Source organism: Saccopteryx leptura, chromosome 3 (assembly GCF_036850995.1).
Source record: "Saccopteryx leptura isolate mSacLep1 chromosome 3, mSacLep1_pri_phased_curated, whole genome shotgun sequence".
Lineage (NCBI taxonomy): Eukaryota > Metazoa > Chordata > Mammalia > Chiroptera > Emballonuridae > Saccopteryx > Saccopteryx leptura.
Genome location: NC_089505.1, coordinates 53,805,340 through 53,826,754, shown reverse-complemented (window position 1 = coordinate 53,826,754; position 21,415 = coordinate 53,805,340). Strand labels below are relative to the sequence as shown.

At 37.4% G+C, this 21,415-nt stretch overlaps 1 protein-coding gene across 2 annotated transcripts in view; it reads right to left on the bottom strand.

Moving 5' to 3' along the window:
- SESN1 (sestrin 1) overlaps positions 1–21,415 on the bottom strand; it is a 114,042-nt gene that overhangs the window by 18,482 nt on the left and 74,145 nt on the right. The window contains exons 1-3 of one of the 2 annotated variants that reach the window (XM_066373511.1): positions 12,289–12,502; positions 979–1,044; positions 17–217 (exon numbers count right to left, since the gene is read on the bottom strand). In XM_066373511.1, the coding sequence (XP_066229608.1) occupies positions 17–217; positions 979–1,044; positions 12,289–12,390 (369 nt within the window). In that variant the 5' untranslated portion in view covers positions 12,391–12,502. Of the gene's footprint in view, positions 1–16; positions 218–978; positions 1,045–12,288; positions 12,503–21,415 lie in introns of those variants that run through there. The other variant, XM_066373510.1, reaches the window with a different exon arrangement.

Sequence of the window (21,415 nt, the reverse complement as noted above, 5' to 3'; positions counted from 1 at the left end):
CTGAATGTTCACAAACCATTATTCCAATGTAGTGCCGATAATGTAGAGGTAATGGCCCATCCATTTGCAGTAGATAGTGTTGAGTTTTTAAGAAACTTTCTAAATACTGTGGGTGAAAAACCATCACTAATGTAATGTTATCCAAACGACCCAAAGCAGCAAAAGAATCTGCAAATAATGTATGCATCTGTGCGTCTTCACTCCCCACTTGAAGAATCTGTAAAAAAGAGAAGAAAACCATGGTTACATAAATTGTAAATTAGTATTAAAAAATATATACACACACTGCATTGTGTCATCTAGAAGCAGATTAAATTTGGCTTAAGAGGTTATAATTCTACAAATTTAACTCACCTAGGAGCAGAAAGAAGAATAAACAGTCACATATTATGTAGAAGGAAATAAACAACAAAGGCTGAACATTTAAGGCCATCTAGATGGTCTGCTTGCAGACATGGCCAGAATCCAGATAAAGAAGCAGATTTAAGATTAAACTTACACAGTTTGCAAACAGATACTAAAGCCTTTCCTTATAACAATGCCTACTTTCCTCAATTGAAGAAGAACTAAAATTGTCTAACAGCAAACACTCTATAAACAAAGCATAGGAATATTTTCATACTCAAAATTAAAAATCCAATAGAGCACTGATACCAACCTGTGGAGATGGTCAAGACCAAGTAACTCAGCTACGGGTGCACCTAAATAACATCTAAATATAATCCAATAGATTATCATTGGTCAAAACAAGTTTTGCCTTTCCTTGATTAAATAGAGGTGTTAGAAATACTAGAAATCAACATGACTACAACAGCTTTCTAATCCCACAGATTCACTGCCAAAGCACGATGATTAACTGTGATCAACTCTGCGTAAAACATGTTGTTGACTAACAGTTGTTCAGATGCCAAGATGCAGGTCATGAAAGCTTTTCCTTAAAAGCACACAGTTCACTATGTACTTTCACAAACAACATACCTCCTTTTCTGGGATAAATCTGCTTGGTCCATGTCCTAGTGGTCGAGGAATTCTAATTCCAAGTTCCTAGAAAAGAAAATCACACCATCTCAGGTCTCCAGCAGTAAACAACATGAACTGAGGCTACAGGAATGAGGAGGAAAACAACCAGTTGAACAGAGACAGACTTGTCTTGGTGGTTTGTTTTCATAGCCATATATACATACCAACTCCTCTGTATCACACAGCTGACAACATCTTACAATAAGACTCTGACTAAAAACAATGAAACCTGTTTCACTTAAGTCAGAGTTTTGCATAAAGTACTTGGCAAAAAGTCTAGAACAGAAAGTTCAGCACATAGCAGCCAACCCTGTGGATTGTCAGTGAATCAAAATAAGACCAATGTGTTTGTACATCCAAAACACAACCAACCAAAATATCAATTCCTGTGCACCTTGGCAGGAAATGAAAAAGCAGTAACCTCTATCTAGTTGTCTTAAACTGAAAGAAGCATAATTATTGTTAAATCTATAGTAATGGTTCACAGTAAGAACAGGAATATTATGAAAAATAAAAAGTAGTTATTTAAATCTACAAAAAAGAAAGTACTGCAGGACATGTTTTCTCTGTAGTTGAATAAAACAATTTTAGAGAAATTAATTTTGTTTGTAAGCCTTATAAGATTTTATTATATTTACAAGATGCCATCAAACTTGCTTATATTTTAGGGAAGCTCAAGTAATTGAGAAACAAACGGTTTTCTGCTTCTTGAAATAGTAAATCTAGAATCCTGTGCCAGGAATCTAGAATTTTATACCCTATGTGACCGTGTAGTATGATTAACAAAACCCAAAAATCTACAGTTAAGGCCCCCCCCAATGTAGTGTGCTTACAAAAACAAAATCAAAGTAATTCAATTTTTTCTTTGAGGCTCATCAATCCGGTCTCTAAATACAAACAAGCAAAAACTTCTTAGCATTTTAACAACTAAAGATTATCCCAGGAGTCCCCAAACTACTGGCCCGCCTGCGGGCCACATGCGGCCCCGAGGCCATTTATCCGGCCCCGCCGCACTTCTGGAAGGGGCACCTCTTTCATTGGTGGTCAGTGAGAGGCGCATAGTTCCCATTGAAATACTGGTCAGTTTGTTGATTTAAATTTACTTGTTCTTTATTTTAAATATTGTATTTGTTCCCGTTTTGGTTTTTTTTACTTTAAAATAAGATATGTGCAGTGTGCATAAGGATTTGTTCATAGTTTTTTTATAGTTGGGCCCTCCAACGGTCTGAGGGACAGTGAACTGGCCCCCTGTGTAAAAAGTTTGGGGACCCCTGGATTAACCCTTGCTTAGATAAGAATCACATTACATACAAAATTACAAATAATATTTCCACCCTCTCAATACTGCCAACTTCTCTATTTAATCAAGTCCTCATTATATAAACCAGATGATTTCCTTTTAAAGAAAAAAAAAGAGGGGGAATAAAGGAGGACATGTGGCAGCAATTCTAGAAATCTGGTCCAAGTGAATGAAACTCATGAGCAGAATGGAATTTTAAAAATAAGGCAAGCAGGACAAAAGTGAAGTGAATCTTTATTAGGAGAACTCAGGATTCAGATTCAAAGTAGGCAATATATTTGCCAAATAAATCTATAATATATTCAAAAAATCTTTTATCAGTGATTTCTTAATCTGGTTATTTCACACTTATACTAAAGACAGTAGTGTTCTAACAACCATACACACACTTCATTAAAGGAGGCACTCAATTCACTGGTCTGACATGTGTGTTTTGATTTTAATATCCTGTAATAAATGTGAAGGAAAAGAACCCCACATTCCTGCTATTCAATAAATCATCTTGATGTAATTGCAGACATTTATATTAAATGATGATTCTATTAGCTTTTTTAAACTGCTGAATTTTTTTAATCTAATTACAGTTCAAACAAAATATACTGGGCAAAACTTTAAGGCTAAAAATCAGTATTTACCCCTTCTCATTTCTTTACTATCTTATTTAAGCAAAACGCATTTGAAGAAAATATCTATTTCAAGGGTTTATTATTTGTTTTAAAATAGATATTCTTGAGACTTTAGTATATAAAAAGGTGGCATATCAAATGAGGGAGATTATTCAACAAATGATTTTGGGACAACTGAATAGCTAACTCCTCAGAAAAAAAATGAAGTTGGACTCCTAATCATACTTTACTCCACAATAAATCATAGTTACATGTATATATATAAATATATATAAAATAAATAAAAACCACCACAACAGTGGAAGAACAAAATACATATGAGATGAAATAGGCCTAAGAATACCACAAAATCCAAGTCATAAAATATAAGATTCATAAATTTAATGATAAAATAAAGCCTTTCACATGGGAAATATAAGCAAAGTCAAAAGCAAACAAAAAACTGGGAAATACATCTGCAACACATATATAAATTTCTTTAATACATAAAGAGTCCTACAAATCAATGAGAAAAACCCCAATAACCTGGTAAGAAGTGAACAAAGAACACAGACAATTCAAAGAAAAGGAAATACAAATAACTAAAAAAATGATCGCTCACAATAAAACAAATGCAACTTAATTACACTAAGATATCTTTTTTTTTTTACCTAAAAGACTGCTGAAAATCAAAAAGTTTGATAACAGGCCATGGGGGTGGGGTGGAGAAAATATCATTCATTGTTTATACATTTCTGATGAGAGTGTTTTGAAGCATGAAGAAAAAAGATCAAGAACTATAGAAGGAATATAAATCACAACTTCTAGGGAGGGAAATTTGCAATAATGATCAAAATGAAAATGTCACAATTCCATCCTAAGCATTAACCTATAGTCATATATTGTTTGAAAATATCATCTCCCATTTAGTTGGCTGTCTGTTTTGTTGAGTTTCTTTTGCTGTGCAGAAGCTTCTCAGTCTGATGTAGTCCCATTCATTTATCTTTGCCTTTACTTCCCTTGCCTTTGGAGTCCAATTCATAAAATGTTCTTTATGGCTAAGGTCCATGATTTAGTACCTATGTTTCCTTCTATGTAGTTTATTGATTCGGGTCTTATATCTAGGTCTTTGATCCATTTTGAATTAATTTCTGTGCAAGGAGATAAACTGTAGTCAAGTTTCATTCTTTTGCATGTGGCTTTCCAGTTTTCCCTGCACCATTTATGGAAGAGGCTTTCTTTCCTCTATTGTGTGGTTTTGGCTCCTTTATCAAAGATGATTTGACCATATATATGTGGTTTTATTTCTGGGCTCTCTATTCTGTTGCATTGGTCTGTGTGTCTATTTTTCTGCCAGTACCATGCTGTTTTGATTACCATGGCTCTGTAGTATAGTTTGAAGACAGGTATTATAATGCCTCCAGCTTCATTTTTTTCCCCTTAGGACTACTTTGATTATTTGAGGTTTTTTATGGTTCCATATACACCTGATGATTTTTTGTTCCATTTCTTTAGAAAATGACATTGGAATTTTGATGAGAATTGCATTAAATTTGTATATTGCTTTGGGTAATATGGCCATTTTAACTATATTTATTCTTCCTATCCACAAACAAGGAATATTTTTCCATTTCATTCAAGGGCCTAATATCCAAAATATATAAAGAACTCACAAAACTCAGCAACAAACAATCCAATAAAAAAATGAGAAAAGGACATGAACAGACACTTCTCCCAAGAAGAAATACAAATAGCCAACAGATATATGAAAAAATGCTCATCTTCACTAGCTATTTGAGAAATGCAAATAAAAACTACAATGAGATACCACCTCACACCTGTTAGATTAGCTATTATCAACAAGACAGGTAATAACAAGTGCTGGAGAGGCTATGGAGAAAAAGGAACCCTTATTCACTGTTGGTAGGAATGTAAAGTAGTACAACCATTATGGAAGAAAGTATGGTGGTTCCTCAAAAAATTAAGAATAGAACTACCATATGACCCAGCAATCCCTCATTGGATATATACCCCCAAAACTCAAAAACATGGGAACGTAAAGACACATGTACCCCCATCTTCATCATAGCATTGTTCATGGTGGCCAAGACATGGAAACAGTTGAAATGTCCTTCAATAGAGGACATTATAAAGAAGATGTGGTACATATATACAATGGAATACTACTCAGCCATAAGAAATGATGACATAGTACTATTTACGACAACATGGATGGACCTTGGTAACATTATACTAAGTGAAATAAGTAAATCAGAAAAAGCTAAGAACTGTATGATTCCATACATAGGTGGGACACAAAATTGAGACTCATGGACATAGATAAAAGTACAGTGGTTACCAGGGGGAAGGGAAGTGTGGAAAGGGAGGGGGTGGGGGAATGAGAGGGGCTTAAAGAGAAACAAAATATAGGGTGACAGAAGATGATTTGACTTTGGGTGATGGGTATACAGCACAATCGAATTGTCCAAATGATATGAAGATGTTTTCTCTAAATCTACATACTCTGGTTTACCAATGTAACCCTGTTAAATTTAATGGTCTAAATAAAAAAAATAAATAGGAAAAAAAACCCAAATAACCTATAGTCATATAGGATACATATGTGAAACATTATATGTAATAGGATAACCACTGTAACATTGTTCTAATAGTATCAGATATAAAACAACCTGTGTTCAACAACAGAGGACTGTTTCAATACAGTTTAATATGACCATAGACTAGAACAGTGATGTTCAACCTTTTCCATCTCCTGGCACACAAACTATTGACTAAATTCTGCAGCTCACCTTAAATTTTTTTGCTGATTTGACAGAAAAAAAAGTATAATTTTGGTTCATTCACACCAGAAGGCTATTACTGAATTGGCTGTTGTCTTTTTTTTTCTTTTTTTCCACAATCTAAGGCAGTGGTAGTCAACCTGAAACAGCCCACTAGTGGGCATTCCAGCTTTCATGGTGGGCGGTAGCAGAGCAACCAAAGTATAAATAAAAAGATAGATTTAACTATAGTAAGTTGTTTTATAAAGATTTATTCTGCCAAACTTAGTGAAAATCTGACATAAAGTACTTAGTAAGTAACTATTATTATATGCTTTAACTTGCTGTAACTCTGCTTTATAAATTTTATAAAGTAAAGTTACTTCCCTACTTTATAAATCACCATTACTGTGGAACCGGTGAGTGGTTAGAAAATTTTACTACTGACAGAGATACAAAAGTGGGCGGTAGGTATAAAAAGGTTGACTACCCCTGATCTAAGGGAAAAAAGGTCACACTGTCCCTGACTAAATAGGTATTTTGTTTTAAAAATTCTTGTGGCACACCAGCTAAAAATCACTAGACTAGAATAACATGCAGTCTTTATAAAATTAAGCACTTCCATATGGGTTAGCTTTAAAAGATCTCCAAGATATATTACGTGGGGGCAAAAAACTAGACTGTATAGTATGTATAATTATGTCATTCTTTGTGGAGAGTGGGAAAAACCTAGCAATTCCATTTCTAGGACTTTATTCTACAAATATAGGTATTAGCAGCATGTAGGTAATAAAGTTTTTTAGTGAAACCCAATTAATAGCACATGGGCCTCAAACGAGGTTGAATTACATTATTTTGGGTTTTTTTTTATACCAAATGTATAGTTTTATACCAAACTATTATAAATCAAGTTTTACAATTCTAAGAAAATTGCTATCTATGTTTCAGAAATACAGTATTTTCCTATAGGTAAGAAAGGGTCTTTCCTAATTATCCTATGTAATCCTCAAATCTTTGTAAGTTCATCCCTACAGGTATAGGGATTTAGTGGCCATATTGTTACCACTAGTAACCAGTGGTGGGATTCAGTAGGTTCACACCAGTTCGGCAGAACCAGTACCTAGTTTTTTGTTGAGTTCGGCGAACCAATTGTTAAAATGGCACTTGTAATTAGGGTTCTCATGAAGGCAAGTGCCTGGGCAGCCACCTACTGTGGAAATCATAAATTTACATTCCTTCCTCTTTTTTAACATTTATCTACACAACAGTGTATTCTAAGCACCTGTAGTAATGTTCATTCCATCCATAAATGAAAAAAATTGTGAGAATGCCAATCAAGAAGCAATATGAAGCCTGACCAGGTGGTGGCACAGTGGATAGAGCATTGGACTGGGATGTGGAGGACCTCAGTTTGAAAACCTGAGGTCGCAGGCTTGAGCACGGGCTCACCAGCTAAAGTGCGGGGTCGCCAGCTTGAGCACGGGGTTGCCGGTTTGAGCGTGGGATCATAGTCATGACCCCATGGTCGCTGGCTTGAGCAAGAGGTCACTCACTCTGCTGTAGCAACTCCTCCCCACTCCTGTCAAGGTACATATAAGAAATCAGTCAATGAATTAAGGAGCCGCAAGGAAGAACTGATGCTTCTTATCTCTCTTCCTTCCTGTTTGTCCCTATCTGTCCCTCTCTCTGTCTCTGTCACATAAAAACAAAAAAGTAGTAGGAAATACCTTAAATAACAGTTTTATTGTTTTTTGTAAGGTATTATTTAATATCTTTACATTAATATTTTAAAACTCAATCTAGTTTTGTGTACCTCTTTTATTGTTTTTAAGTATTAAATGCATAAAATAATAACCTACCTTTCAGTATATAGTTTTTTTCATACTTAAAATGGTCATTAGGACAGAGAACCAGTTGTTAAATTATTTGAATCCCCCATTGCTGGTATCCCCTCTTATCTTCATCGACTGAATCCATCCTTCCTGTTCCTTTAGAAATCCATTCTTTTATGCCTGACCAGGCAGTGGCACTGTGGATAGAATGCCAGCCTGGGATCCTGAGGACCCAGGTTCAAAACCCCAAGGTTGCCAACTTGAGCATAGGCTCATCTGGCTTGAGCGTGGGGTCACTGACTTGACTGCGGGATCATAGGCATGACCCCATGGTCACTGGCTTGACCCCAAGGTCGTTGGCTTGAGCAAGGGGTCACTCGCTCTACTGGAGCCCCCCCCCCCCCAGGTCAAGGCACATATGAGAAAGCAATCAATGAACAACTAAGGAGCCACAATGAAGAATTAATGCTTCTCATCTCTCTCCCTTCCTGTCTGTCTGCTTGTCTCTTTCTCTCACAAAAAAACAAAAAAAAAACCCAAAAGAAAAACTATTCTTTTAAAGTAAAAAAACTAGGTGTTTTAAAACAGGATGTTAGAAAACCAAATATTTTTGGGAACGGATTATAGATCCATTATGTTAATAACCTCTTAGTGTAAGATCATATTCATTCCTTGATGAGGTACCAGTCTGATAAGAAAGCTTAATCTAGGCCTGACCTGTGGTGGCGCAGTGGATAAAGCGTCGACCTGGAAATGCTGAGGTCGCTGGTTCGAAACCCTGGGCTTGCCTGGTCAAGGCACATATGGGAGTTGATGCTTCCAGCTCCTCCCCACCTTCTCTCTCCCTCTCTGTCTCTCTCTCTCCCTTTCTCTATCCTCTCTAAAATGAATTTTTTTAAAAATTAAAAAAAAAAAAAAGAAAGCTTAATCTATAAAAAAGAACTGAATATCCTGACCAGGCAGTAGCACAGTGGATAGAGTGTTGGACTGGGCGCAGAGGACCCAGGTTTGAAACCCTGAGGTCACCGTCTTGAGTGAGGGCTCATCTGGTTTGAGCAAGGCTCACCAGCTTGAACCCAAGGTCGCTGGCTTGAGCAAGGGGTCACTCACTCTGCTATAGCCCCCCCCCCCAGTCAAGGCACATATGAGAAAGCAATCAATGAACAACTAAGGTGCTGCAATGAAGAACTGATGCTTCTTATCTCTCTCCCTTCCTGTCTGTCCCTACCTGTCCCTCTCTCTGTCTCTGTCACACACACACACACATACACACACATACACATACACACCAGAATAGAAAAGGGGACAGAACAGAAAAAAAGAAAAAAAAAAGGAAATGAAGTCTCTGACATTCAAGGATACGATTTCATTGTTTTACCTAAGGCTAGTTCTAAGCAAAACAGAATTTTACCCAGCTCACTCTTGGCCTACTAGGGTCGATTTCCTACTAAATTGAAGAGGTGGTGAGATGTTTATGCCATTCTGTAAAAGCAGAAAGGGAAATGGTAGGGGGAAGAGAAGAAGTGAACAAAAAGGTAGAGGGGAGGGGTAGGACATGGACAGATTTTTAAAAATTAAGTCTTTCCCAAACAGAAAGTGTCGATACCAAGATTGATAAAATGGGAAATATATTATAGTTACTGCTATTCTAAAACATATCAACTTATTCTTCTATATTTGGAGGCAGGACTCAAAAGATGTCTTTTGTTCTTTCTCTTAGTTAATAGACTAGGTACATGAGAAAGATACAAGAACATGATATGATGTTTTCCACTTAATCTCATGCCCAACTGAGACAAAAGGTTAACCTGGGGTGCTCTTGATAAACCATGAGATTGCATCCTAATCTACCCTAGTTCAGGCACTTGCAGGAAGCAGATCACAAATTCCATCTAGCCTCCCACTGCACACAAATTGAGTTCTAACTTCTGGGAAGAGTAAACAGGTGACAATTACCTTGAAGACAGTCAGGAAGTCTGGTTCTAGAGGTAGTGTTTTTTGAGCCTCTTTAAGAGTTTTGATACCTTAAAGGTCCTTTTAGATACCACTGTACTTATACAATAGCATTTTTGGTTTCTAAAGGTTAAAAGTTTCAATTTTCTGGAAAACTCATTTTTGAAACACTACTTTCACTAATCACATGACAAATTAATTACTATGCTATTTTCTAGCAGGTGTTGATAAGAAAAAAAAAGGCACCACAGGTTTTCAATGGGGTAATCATAAGCCAAACTAAGTGCATTTCATAACTTCCTCAAGGTTACTTCAATTATGACTTCATCTGTTTCTGTTAAGAAACTGAATTATAGATTTTGATCAAATTTTGGCCAATCCAGATTCTGGGAAGCACAACTGCCAACAGAAAGCAGCCTTGTTGAATAGCAGATGTAGATGCTAATCATAGCATAAATGTCTTTGGCTCTTGGTAAAGGTGTGGCTGGAAAAAATAGTCCTTTCCTCAATAATCCTCCTAATCAGCATCTTTTAAAGAGACAGCAATCCACCATCACAACATTGCTGCAAATCTCTGACAAAGTATCATTAGTGTACAATACTAACACATTCACTTTCATAGTATGAAAACTCTTTGTAAATGTTGACAGTACCACAGAAAGACTATGTATGTAATGTATGAGTGTATGAAAGTACTGTCCTAATGAGATTTTTAAATTTTGTTAAAGATACATTCATGAATCTATATAAGTATCATTAATGAAAGAAGGAACTTGCCACAAATGCAAAATGAAAGCATTTGTTGGCTTATGGCATCTACCTACCACTTGCAAAACAAGTTAAAAAGTACAATTACTCAGATCATTTAAATTATTGTATTTTTCTCACTGCACTTGGTACATTTTAAAACTATCTAGATGTTTTAATACTGATAATCACAACACTGATATTAGTTGGAATATGTACTTTTTGAAGCAGTTCAAGATATATTGTATCAAAGTAAAAGTTCCCATCCCACTCACTCTTTTTAGGGAGAAGAATCATTGCCTACAGCTGGGTGCTAGCCTTTTGACATTCAAAAATTTTAAACAGAAATAAAAGAAATATAGAAGTGTTATAAAGAAATATTCCTACTATAACAAAATATACTACTGTTTCTTTTTAAATTGTCATTAACTCTACTAGGGAATTTAGAAAGTTTAGGTACCTCATTTTCAGTATCTGGTCTTTCATGAACTATATTCTAGAAAAAATAAACACTCACTGACTTCCAAGTCCTAGATTTGTAAGGCTGACTTGGTTCCTATGTGTGCCCTATACTCTAGTAAGGAGTGTCGTTCCTGGAAAGTATTTAATATAAAAGCACTATGGAAGCTTGCTATTTGAAATAGTTGTGTTATTAGTTCTTTAGTAAAGTAAATCACTTTCCTATAAAGCACTGCTTCCTAATTTATCTTCTCACATGTTGGATGTGTTAAAAATGAAATACGACAACAAAGCTTCCTCGTTTCCTGAACACAATCCCATGGATAATTGATGTGCAAGCTAAAACATATCTCTTTATCTTCCAGTTTACATGGCTATATTTAGAGAGTCTAGATCTGGCAAAATCCAGGATTCTGCAACACAAATATAACCAGAAATAACATATCTATTCAAGCACAATTATTGAGAGGCACACTTCTCAAAATCAGAAAAGATCTTTATAGCCTGCAAACAGAAACTGTAAATGCTATTTCAACACCTTCACAGTGTTTTCTCTTTGGTAACATTTCCAAAGCAAGTTAAAAGAGATTATTTCAGGTTGTTGTATTAACTGTAAACAAGGACGGAGCATATTATATATTCATGAGTGTTAAAACCTGGAAAAAGTATTTGCTGTTATACAACTTTCAAGGAAAAGTGTCTTCATTCAAATTTATATGAAGATACAAGTATTCTCACGATGTAGATTCCGTTTAAAATACTACGAATACTAAAACTGAGTCATTTTAGTGGGCAAAGCTGCAGAGGGATGACTTTACATTTAGATTTCTTGAACTAAGGCACTACAGCATTCTGATTTCAACTTAAAATTTAATGACTATTTCTCTACTTTGTCCCTTGTTACATTCTGAACGAAAGCCTTTCAAAGGTTCAAATTTTGATGTTATTTTAGGAACTCTCAAATGGTGCCTTATTTGCAAGCACTTAGGAAAACACAAAATGTTACAATTAGCTCTTTCTGAAGACCAATTCAGACGCAAAACGGATGGTAATAAACAAGAGTAAACGCCGTGCATAACGTCATGGATCTGGCAGGACATACCTATTCTAGTCAACATTATCTTTTAACTGACTCAATGTATTCTTTTTCTTCTTTCTCTTTCGGAGTAGGAAGCAAAGGGAGTGAGGGTCACTGGATCGTCGGGTCTGACAAGACGCTGAAGGGTAAAAGCCACAGGCTGTTCCACCGCGAGACTAGAGCTTTGTTCGGTCTCTGACTTGTGGAGACTTGTACGAAGGCAACGTTATTTACGCTTGGGAGACTTCCATCTCACTGACCGAGACAGCTGTGTCCCCCAGCAGCAGCGGGGCCGGCCCGGGGCCACAGGAAACTGTCGCCCACCCCTCACACCCGCCCTGCACCTGGGGGGCGCGGAGCAGCCCGGACGCGGCGGGCAGGAGACCGCGCAGGGCCGTCCTCCCGGGGGAGCGTTCTCCAAAGATGTTCAGCCGGCAGGTGGGAAGGCGACACGACCGCCCTGCAGCCCAAGCAGCCCAACTGGGCACCCGCCCGCCGGCCCCTCCCCCGGTACCTCGTCCTGGCCGCGGCCCCCGCCACACTGCTTGCACCCTAGGAGCTCCGAGACGGCCAGGGAGGCCGCGTACGCCTCGTTCGCGGCGGTGGCCAGGCGCATGTCGGCGTGGGGACGGCTGCGGTCGTGAAGAGCAGTCTCGGCGGCTCGGAGGAGGCGAGCGCTGGGCTGCTGGCCGGGCTGTGGGCTGCAGCGCCTCAGTCTGCACGGAGGCGGGGGCAGAGCGGCCCGGGGAGGGGCGGGGCAAGCAAACAAGCCCAGTCCCGCTGTCACTCAGCCGGCTGGAGTGCCGTGCGCACCAATTCGGACCCGTGAGGCCCTGAAGCCCTGCCTTCTTGGTGCGGAGGGGCGGGTGTTGACGGGGGTTCTGATGCGGACCTGGCGAAAAACCACCACCAGAGGCCCAGCTCCCCAGAGCAGCTAATTCTCGCTGGTCCAGGATGGGCTGAGTAGATTGGGAGGAGAGAGGGCACGGCAGCGCGAGCCCCGGCTCTTCACGGAAAGAACATGCTCCTCCTGCCCTGCAGCACCAGCAGCCGTGAGCCCCCCACCCCCACCCACCCATAGCACCAAAGAGCAATCAACCTAGACTGACCCTCACCACATTTTATAAACTATTGAAATTTCCCTTCTTCCTCTCCAGTAATGCCCAAGCATCGTAGAATAGGCAGCAGAATGCAGGAACAAGAATAGGACCATGGTCTGCCTATTTTCAATGCAAAATTATTTTTGGTAAGCTCTACAGAAACTATAAATATCACTCTCCTACACAGATAAGTTTTGGTAGCAGATTTCTCTCTCTCTTTTTTCAAGTATATTCGAAGGCTTTAAAATGTCTTAATGTTCCTTCATGAGCGCCTGGGGTTCTGCAGAATTTCTCTCTGAAATATGATGAGGAACTTGAGAAAACATAGGTTATAAAGTAGCACAAATAATTGACATTGCTGGATCCAGAATGCAAATCTCTCAAATCCTGTGCAACAACAGTTCTCTACATAGCTCCATTAACTTTTAAAAAATCAACTCCTAAATTACATCTCTTTTAGCATGTTTGCCTGTGTTTTCAAAAGTGTAGATGCTCAAGTTAAAAAAAAAGTTGGTATATTCTGACAGAGAAAACAAGTGAAGTTTAAATCAATAATTTCTGGCAAGTACAGAACCAGAATTTATAAATGAAAATAAGTTTCAGTCTTAGGAGTGAGGTTACAATGTCTCAGGTAAGACTAAGTTACTCTTTTTGCTCAAACTGTCATATTTTAAAAGTAGCAGGTTAAAAATGGTTACTTTTTATTTAATCTTCCCAATTAAATAAGATAAATGTGCTCAGACACTACTCTTATAAATTGATAAAGCGTTCAAGATATTTTTACTGGTCAAGAAAAGCAATTTGGAGCTACTACCATAGGAAAAAAAAGCTACAGAGGCTTCCAAGCTCTCTCCCCCTGAGCACAGCTACAAAAACAAACAATATAATCAAATGCCCACTCAGCCACAAACAGGCAAAAATAAACCAAGTAAATCATCCAATTTGCAGCAATAGACATAACCCTCCAAGATAAACTGATGGTAGATGAATATTGGAAACACAAATGGACTTGTATGGGCTTGTGAGCTATAAAGCCAGTTAATGAAGTATATGAAAAGTGAATGGTTCTAGAAGAGCTGGCCTGTGCTTTTCTGGAAAGAATAAAATAGTGGGGTTAGGTATCTGTTTGTGACTTTAAAAAAATAATGTCATTTGCATACTGGAGAATGCTTACCTTTCTATTTTTTTAAGAGAGGCAAGGAAAAAGCATGCATTTAGCTAGCCCCAAATGGTTTAAAATAATTAAATGCAAATTAAAACTGAAAACTATATACATATAGTAGTGTTTGATACTTAGTGCTTGATAAATATTTATTGAAGAAGTATATGCTAAAATTGTATAGGAAGTTCCAATTAGGATTCCTTTTTTTAAAAGAAAGTTTCAGCTTATTTATTTCAGTACTTCCTTAAATAAAAAGAAAAAATAATTTTAACATTCTAATTCATTGATTTACTGAGGACCTTCTAGCCATTAAATGTCAAGATTCCTTTATGGCCTCTATAAAGATTGACCTAAGTTCTTCAAAGAATGCTAATTTCAGCTCTTTTTGATTCATCACTCTATTCTCCAACATAAAAAGGTGGTCTCCAAGTAAATCTACAGTAACCAGTAAGTCCAACAAATGTATTGACCTGAAAATGTCACTGTGTAGACTTCATTTCTGGAAGTGTTTTGGTAGACTTAGCTGTATCAAAGTGAGGTTTCTGCATCTGTCATTAGCAGTAGTGGTCTCAACTCTAATTTTCTCAAAAACAAGCTGATACACCACATAAAAGCAGAGTGATGTCAAATGACTTGATTCGAGCAGAGAACTATGAAGCATTAAGAGAGTCCAGACTTGAAGTAGTAGTTCAAGATAGGCTTCCTGAAGAAAGAAACATCTGAGGTAGGGCTTAGGGAATTGCAAGAGAGGCCTTGGCAAGAATATTGTGTGTGTTGAGGGAGGTTGGTTGGGAGAGTAGAAACAGAGATCTAAGCAACAAAACCAGCATGTGCAAAGGCCCAGAGGCAGGGGAAAGAGAGTGGTCCATTAGAGAAGCAGAATAAAAGAAGTTCATTGGGTCTGAAGCAGAGGGTATAAAGAGTAATGGATGGAATTTAGGTAAAAGATACACAGAAAGCAGGTGTTAAACAGTCATTGAAGAAAATAAATTTCATTCTTAAGTGCAGTATGGAGTTATTCAAATCTTAAAGAATAGAACAACATTGTATTTGCATTTCAGCTAAGCTTTAGTAAACTATATTGGAAAGGGCAAAACTGGAGGCAGAAAGATGAGTTAGAGAAAGGGTGTTGAGGCAATTTTGGCAAAGCAAGAGGGTGGTCTAAAGAACAATGAGAATGAAGCAAAGGGTAGGAATGAAGGTGGATTTTGTTTGAGAAAGGAAATCATGCCTCATTTTCTTGTTTTTCAAATTTAGGAGATAAATCTCAAATTATCTGCTTTTCTGATCAAATGGCTTTTCTTATTCATTTGACTTGAAAAAAATGTAGCCAATTCATGAAAGAGAATAAATGTTTTAATAGAAAGAATACTTACTCATCAGGCCAAAAGGCATAATCATGTTTTCATGGACCACATATTAAACCTTCTTTGTCATTTACCCGAATAATTAAAGTACTACAGATTTATATTCATTAGAATAGGAATTATATTTAGTAATTGATTAGAAAACACAAATAGCAATGGTTTCAGACATTGAACCAAAGAACTTTAAGAGAGGGAGTGGGGGAGGGGAAGGGAGGGAGAGGGAGTGGGATTTGTTCTATTTACGTGGTTTAAGCATTCTTGAAAAATGCCCTATTGTCGTTTAAAACCTTTCATTTAGAATGAATGCTGGTTTATAAGATTACTTCTGCTTCCTAATTTTGTCAAGATTTTTCTTCTCTAGCTGATATCTTCCTGTTTTTGTAAATATAGCTTGTCTGCTAAGCAGTTTTTTTCCTTTCAAAATCATGTTTTGGGTACACAGAGATCCTTTTAGCACTGAACTTTAGTTTTACATTGTTTTTATTTGTTTTCTACTTTTTTCACTTCTTCAATTTAATTTTTAGAATTATATGGCTTATAAAGGAGCACTAATGTTGAAAAATCTTTGCTCTTTCCTTTTATATTTTTAATTCAAATATAATTGACAGGCAACATTACATGAGTTTCAGGTGTATAACATGATTCAATTTTTGTATATATTGTAAAATGATCGCCACAATAGTTAATGTCTGTCACCATATGTAGTTACAAAATTTTTTTTGTAATGAGATCTTTTAAGATTTAGTCTCTTAGTATAGGCTATCTTTTACAAATGTAGTTTTAAATATCCACACAGGCTTTCAGAAACATAGGCCATCCATCTCCCATTTGTAAATAAGCAGTATTCTAAATAGTGTCAGTGGTTTTAAATTAGAAAATCACCCCCCCCCCCAAATAAGCATGTTCAATCATGGGTCAGGTTTTCCAGGCTAATGATAATAAGACCAATAATTTATAAACTCCTACATATCAGACACTAAGCACTTGATAGAATTGTTTTACACATTTATAAAACAGAAATTCATAAAGTTTGGGTAACTTATCCAAGGTTATAAAAGTAGTAAGATGCAGACTGAGTTTAGAACCTAGGTCTATCTGAATCCAAAGCAGCAGAAGCTGGGCTACTTCTTTTAATGATTATTTTTTAAATTTTGATAACTATGCATTAGCTTACGTTCTTGATTGTGAGGACAAGAGGATAGAAAGAAAGGGAAACTCAGCTCCCTTGTTTATACTCAGGATGAGATCTGGTTAAAGGAAAGAGAGAGAACAGAAGGGGGGATAGGGAAGGGAAGGGAACAGAAAAGTGATCTTGGTTTTTGAGAGCTTCTTTTCTCTGTCCCTGCCACTCTTCTCAGTGTCTTTTCCCAGGCATTTGGTGACTTAATGCTACCAAAGCTCTTTCAATAAATAACTCACCTGAGTCTACTCCAGTGTTTTTCAACTGCTGGTCCACGGACCAGTGCTAGTTCACCAGAAATTTCATGCCAGTCAGCGAAAGAGTTGAGCACCCTGATGTTGTATGAAGATTTATAGACCCAATGATCTTAGTCAAATTCGCTTATGCTCAGGGTGATTTCTGCCTTAGCAGTCTCCGAAAGAGTTCTCCTATTTTCACTGGTCCCCAAGTGTAAAAAGGTTGAAAACCACTGATCTACCGAACCTCTTAAATGCTCCTCACATTATCCCTATTCCTTTCAGAATAACTGGTAGGCATTAAGAAGAAAACAGGATTCTTAAACTAACTCAGTTTATTGTATAAAGGCTGTTATCCCACACTAATTCATTTATTTAGTCTGTCTCAGTAGAATGTAAGCTCCATAGAATCAGAATGTTTGTCTTTTTTGTTCACTGCTATAGTTCCAATGTCCTAATGTGAGCACGCAGTAGACCCTCAATAAGTATGTACTGAATGAATGAACTCTGCAGAGATGTTTCCATTAAAAACACAAAGCCCAACTCAATTGAAAGCTTAGTGAATTTCAAGTTCAATATTAAGTTTATAAAAGATGTGGGCCATCTACACAAACATTTTTTGAAAGCTTTGGGGCCATTACATAAGCAGACAGGCTCTGCATGGGTATCAGATTGTGCTTGGGTTCAATTCTGCTACACAGCTTCTATTTTTTTATTTTTTACAGTGACAGAGAGAGTCAGAGAGAGGGATAGATAGGGACAGACAGACAGGAACAGAGAGAGATGGGAAGCATCCATCATCAGTTTTTCGTTGCGGCAACTTAGTTATTCATTGATTGCTTTCTCATATGTGTCTTGACCGTGGGCCTTCAGCAGACTGAGTAACCCCTTGCTCGAGCCAGCAACCTTGGGTCCAAGCTGGCGAGCTTTGCTCAAACCATATGAGCCTCAAGCTGGCGACCTTGGGGTCTTGAACCTGGGCCCTCCACATCCCAGTCCGATGCTCTATCCACTGTGCCAATGCCTGGTCAGGCCACAGTTTCTATTTTTTATAGTCTCTTATATTCTTGGGAACCCACAGATACTCCCGAGCTTCTTTGATTTTTTTTCTATACTTGCTCTCTTTCACGATACCCAGATAGCAGCTACATAGGTCAGACACTGCCTGTATACATACCATTATTGGCAAGATTCATAAACATTCTATAACGAAGTTTGGCTTTATACATTCTCCAGCTTACCGAAGGTGAAATGACAGGAAAAGTGTCTGTTGAAATATCAGAATTAAATGGGAGAATTCATTCAGAAATATTACAACTTTTAGAGGCTAATTACTTTTTGGCATCATTGTTGAGTTAAATAAGAACAAATAGATTTAATATGGAATAAGATAAGATATAGGAAAAAGGTGAATGTAGTAGGAAATTGAGAGTACTTTATCCCATATTTTATTAGGACCAACTGAAGGTTTTAAAGATGGAGAAAGAGGAAATAATACTAACCAAAGAAAGGTATTTCTGAGATTATGCATATATACTAACTAAATTATATAATTTTAAAAATAGTAATCAAGGGGCTGGATTTCATCTACACCTAAAAACGTGAAAATATTTTTTAAATTCTCAGAGTTCTTCTGTTAGTGGACACAGGAAAGACCTGGCTTTAATATATAACCTGTAATTTTAAATCCAAGTAATATATTAGTCTGGCACAATACAAAAATTTATCTTTTCAGAATAAGTTAAAACCATTTCTAATATCTTCTTCTTATTCTGAGTACACAGACTTGATGGAACTGAACACTTAAGTATCTATTTCCTTTATAAATTGAATTTACCTGTAGTTAAATATTTAGGCTAAATGTATATTGAGTCATTATCTTAATCATGTCTGAATTTTGAATGTTTTATTCACACTAATTTTGATGCAGAAAAACAAAATCCTAATGGAAATACTCTAAAATCTTTTCATCAAGTTATTTTTTACTTATAAAGGCTATGCTGACCTCCCTGTTCATGTCCTACCCCCATGATTAATACTGCCAAGCAGTGAATACAGTTCTGCAATATGTGCTTTTCTTATGCAGTTCAAAGAACTCCCACTAAGTTCCTTTGTGATCATCTTTAGCTGTAGGTCCTTTAATCCTTTAAATCACCTTTCACTGACTCCTTCTAAGATCTTGCTTCCCAAGAGGGTATTAAGTTGTAGATCCTTATCCTGGTCACAAAGTACAAGGCCACATCTAGAGACTACTTGCATGTTATTAGGCATCTTAGAAGTAAAATGCCATTCACTGAACTTTCCCATCTGTTCTATCTTTCCAATTCTTCTGTGGGCCATTTCCCCCTTTGCCCAAAGAATGTGGGTAAATTCAAGGCACTGTAGTTCAGCAAATAAAAATGTTCATTTTTGCCCTGGCGGGTTGGCTCAGTGGTAGAGCGTCGTGCAGGAGTCCTGGGTTTGATTCCTGGCCAGGGCACACAGGAGAAGCGCCCATCTGCTTCTCCACCCCTCCCCCTCTCCTTCCTCTCTCTCTCTCTCTTCCCCTCCCACAGCCAAGGCTCCATTGGAGCAAAGTTGGTCCGGGCGCTGGGGGTGGCTCTATGGCCTCTGCCTCAGGCGCTAGAATGGCTCTGGTTGCAACAGAGCCAGAGCGACGCCCCAGATGGGCAGAGTATCGCCCCCTGGTGGGTATGTCAGGTGGATACTGGTTGGGCCCATGTGGGAGTCTGTCTGACTGCCTCCCGGTTTCCAACTTCAGAAAAATACAAAAAATAAAAATGTTCATTTTTGCTTATCACTACTATCTGTTTTTTAAAAACATATTCAAAAAGAAATAATGCTACTTTAAAAATTTCGTTTTTTACATGGGCTTAAGTTTGAACACAACTCAAAATAATTTCATTTGTAGTACTAGGAAATCTGATTTTCCTAATTTGGGCAAATAATTAAGAAATACTGAAATGGGATTTTATATATATATATATATATATATATATATATATATATATGACACAAACTGGAGAAGGTAGTATTTTGTTATAACTCTAATTTAAAAAATACATTGACATAGGTTTATGTATGGATGCCAATGCTATTATTTTTCCAATTAACAGAAAATTTAATATTATAAAACGACTTAGCTTTCAATTATTCATTACTGGTCATTTTTACTAGAGTATTAATTATATACATTTAATTTATTAAATCCTATGAACAAGGAGAAATATCTTTTTTTTTTTTTTTGTATTTTTATGAAGCTGGAAACGGGGAGAGACAGTCAGACAGACTCCCGCATGCGCCCGACCAGGATCCACCCGGCACGCCCACCAGGGGCTACGCTCTGCCCACCAGGGGGCGATGCTCTGCCCCTCCGGGGCGTCGCTCTGCCATGACCAGAGCCACTCTAGCGCCTGGGGCAGAGGCCAAGGAGCCATCCCCAGCGCCCGGGCCATCTTTTGCTCCAATGGAGCCTTGGCTGCGGGAGGGGAAGAGAGAGAGAGAGAGGAAGGAGGGGGGTGGGGGTTGGAGAAGCGAATGGGCGCTTCTCCTATGTGCCCTGGCCGGGAATCGAACCCGGGTCCCCCGCTCGCCAGGCCGATGCTCTACCGCTGAGCCAACCGGCCAGGGCCAAGGAGAAATATCTTAATTTAAGATTGGGCATCTTTTATTTAGACTTAAACTTCTTAAGTTATACATATTGGGACTCTATTAGAGAGCATTAAATGAGAAGTCATCTAGTTTATTGTCTGAATCAGCAAAACAATAACAGAAGCCCTCCCCCACCAAAACAAAAAACCAAACCCAGTCTGGAAATCTCTTAATCCTTCTAGTTTTAGTTCCCTCAAATTTAAAATGAAGGGAAATTGAACTTCATAATATCTCAAACTTTATTTCAGCTCTAAAGTTCTAATCTGTTAGCATAACTGCTAATTTTAATTTAGTATATGTGCTGCCAAAGCGAGCACCATAACTGCTGATTTTATCAAGAGTTATATGCTGTAAGCTAAGTAGAACCTCCACCTATACCAGCCTTCTTTGTACATTTCAAATTCTATTTCTTAGGATTCATCCCTTATAAGTACTTTAGAGATATTATAAAATATTAGGTTTGTGATTTCTTTTTAAAGGTAACCTACAAATATATATCAATATTAAATACATTGGAAACCAACAAAATTATTATTTATTGCTCCTAATAATTCAGTTACTGGACTAAATAAAGTTTCTTCCATCATCTCTGTGAGCACATGCTTGAATTGAATATTCTTATGTGTCAGGGATTAGGAAGGGTATAGTTAGTATATTCTAGCCTTTTAAAAAATGCATGACTGTCTGCACTTTTGGAGTAAAACTGTAGTACAGAATGAACTGCTATAGCACATGAATCCAGATTTCCTTGATATTATGCATACAAGAAAAAAATCAGAAATAAGACTGCACCATAATCCATAGCCCCTTCAAATTTCTTTAAAACATAAAATGGTCTCATTGTTCTCACTAATTGGCTTGATAAATAATATAATTTTATTTACTTGAACTTACAGGTATAATTTATTAATAAAATGCCAGTTTTAGATATTATGTATTATCAGA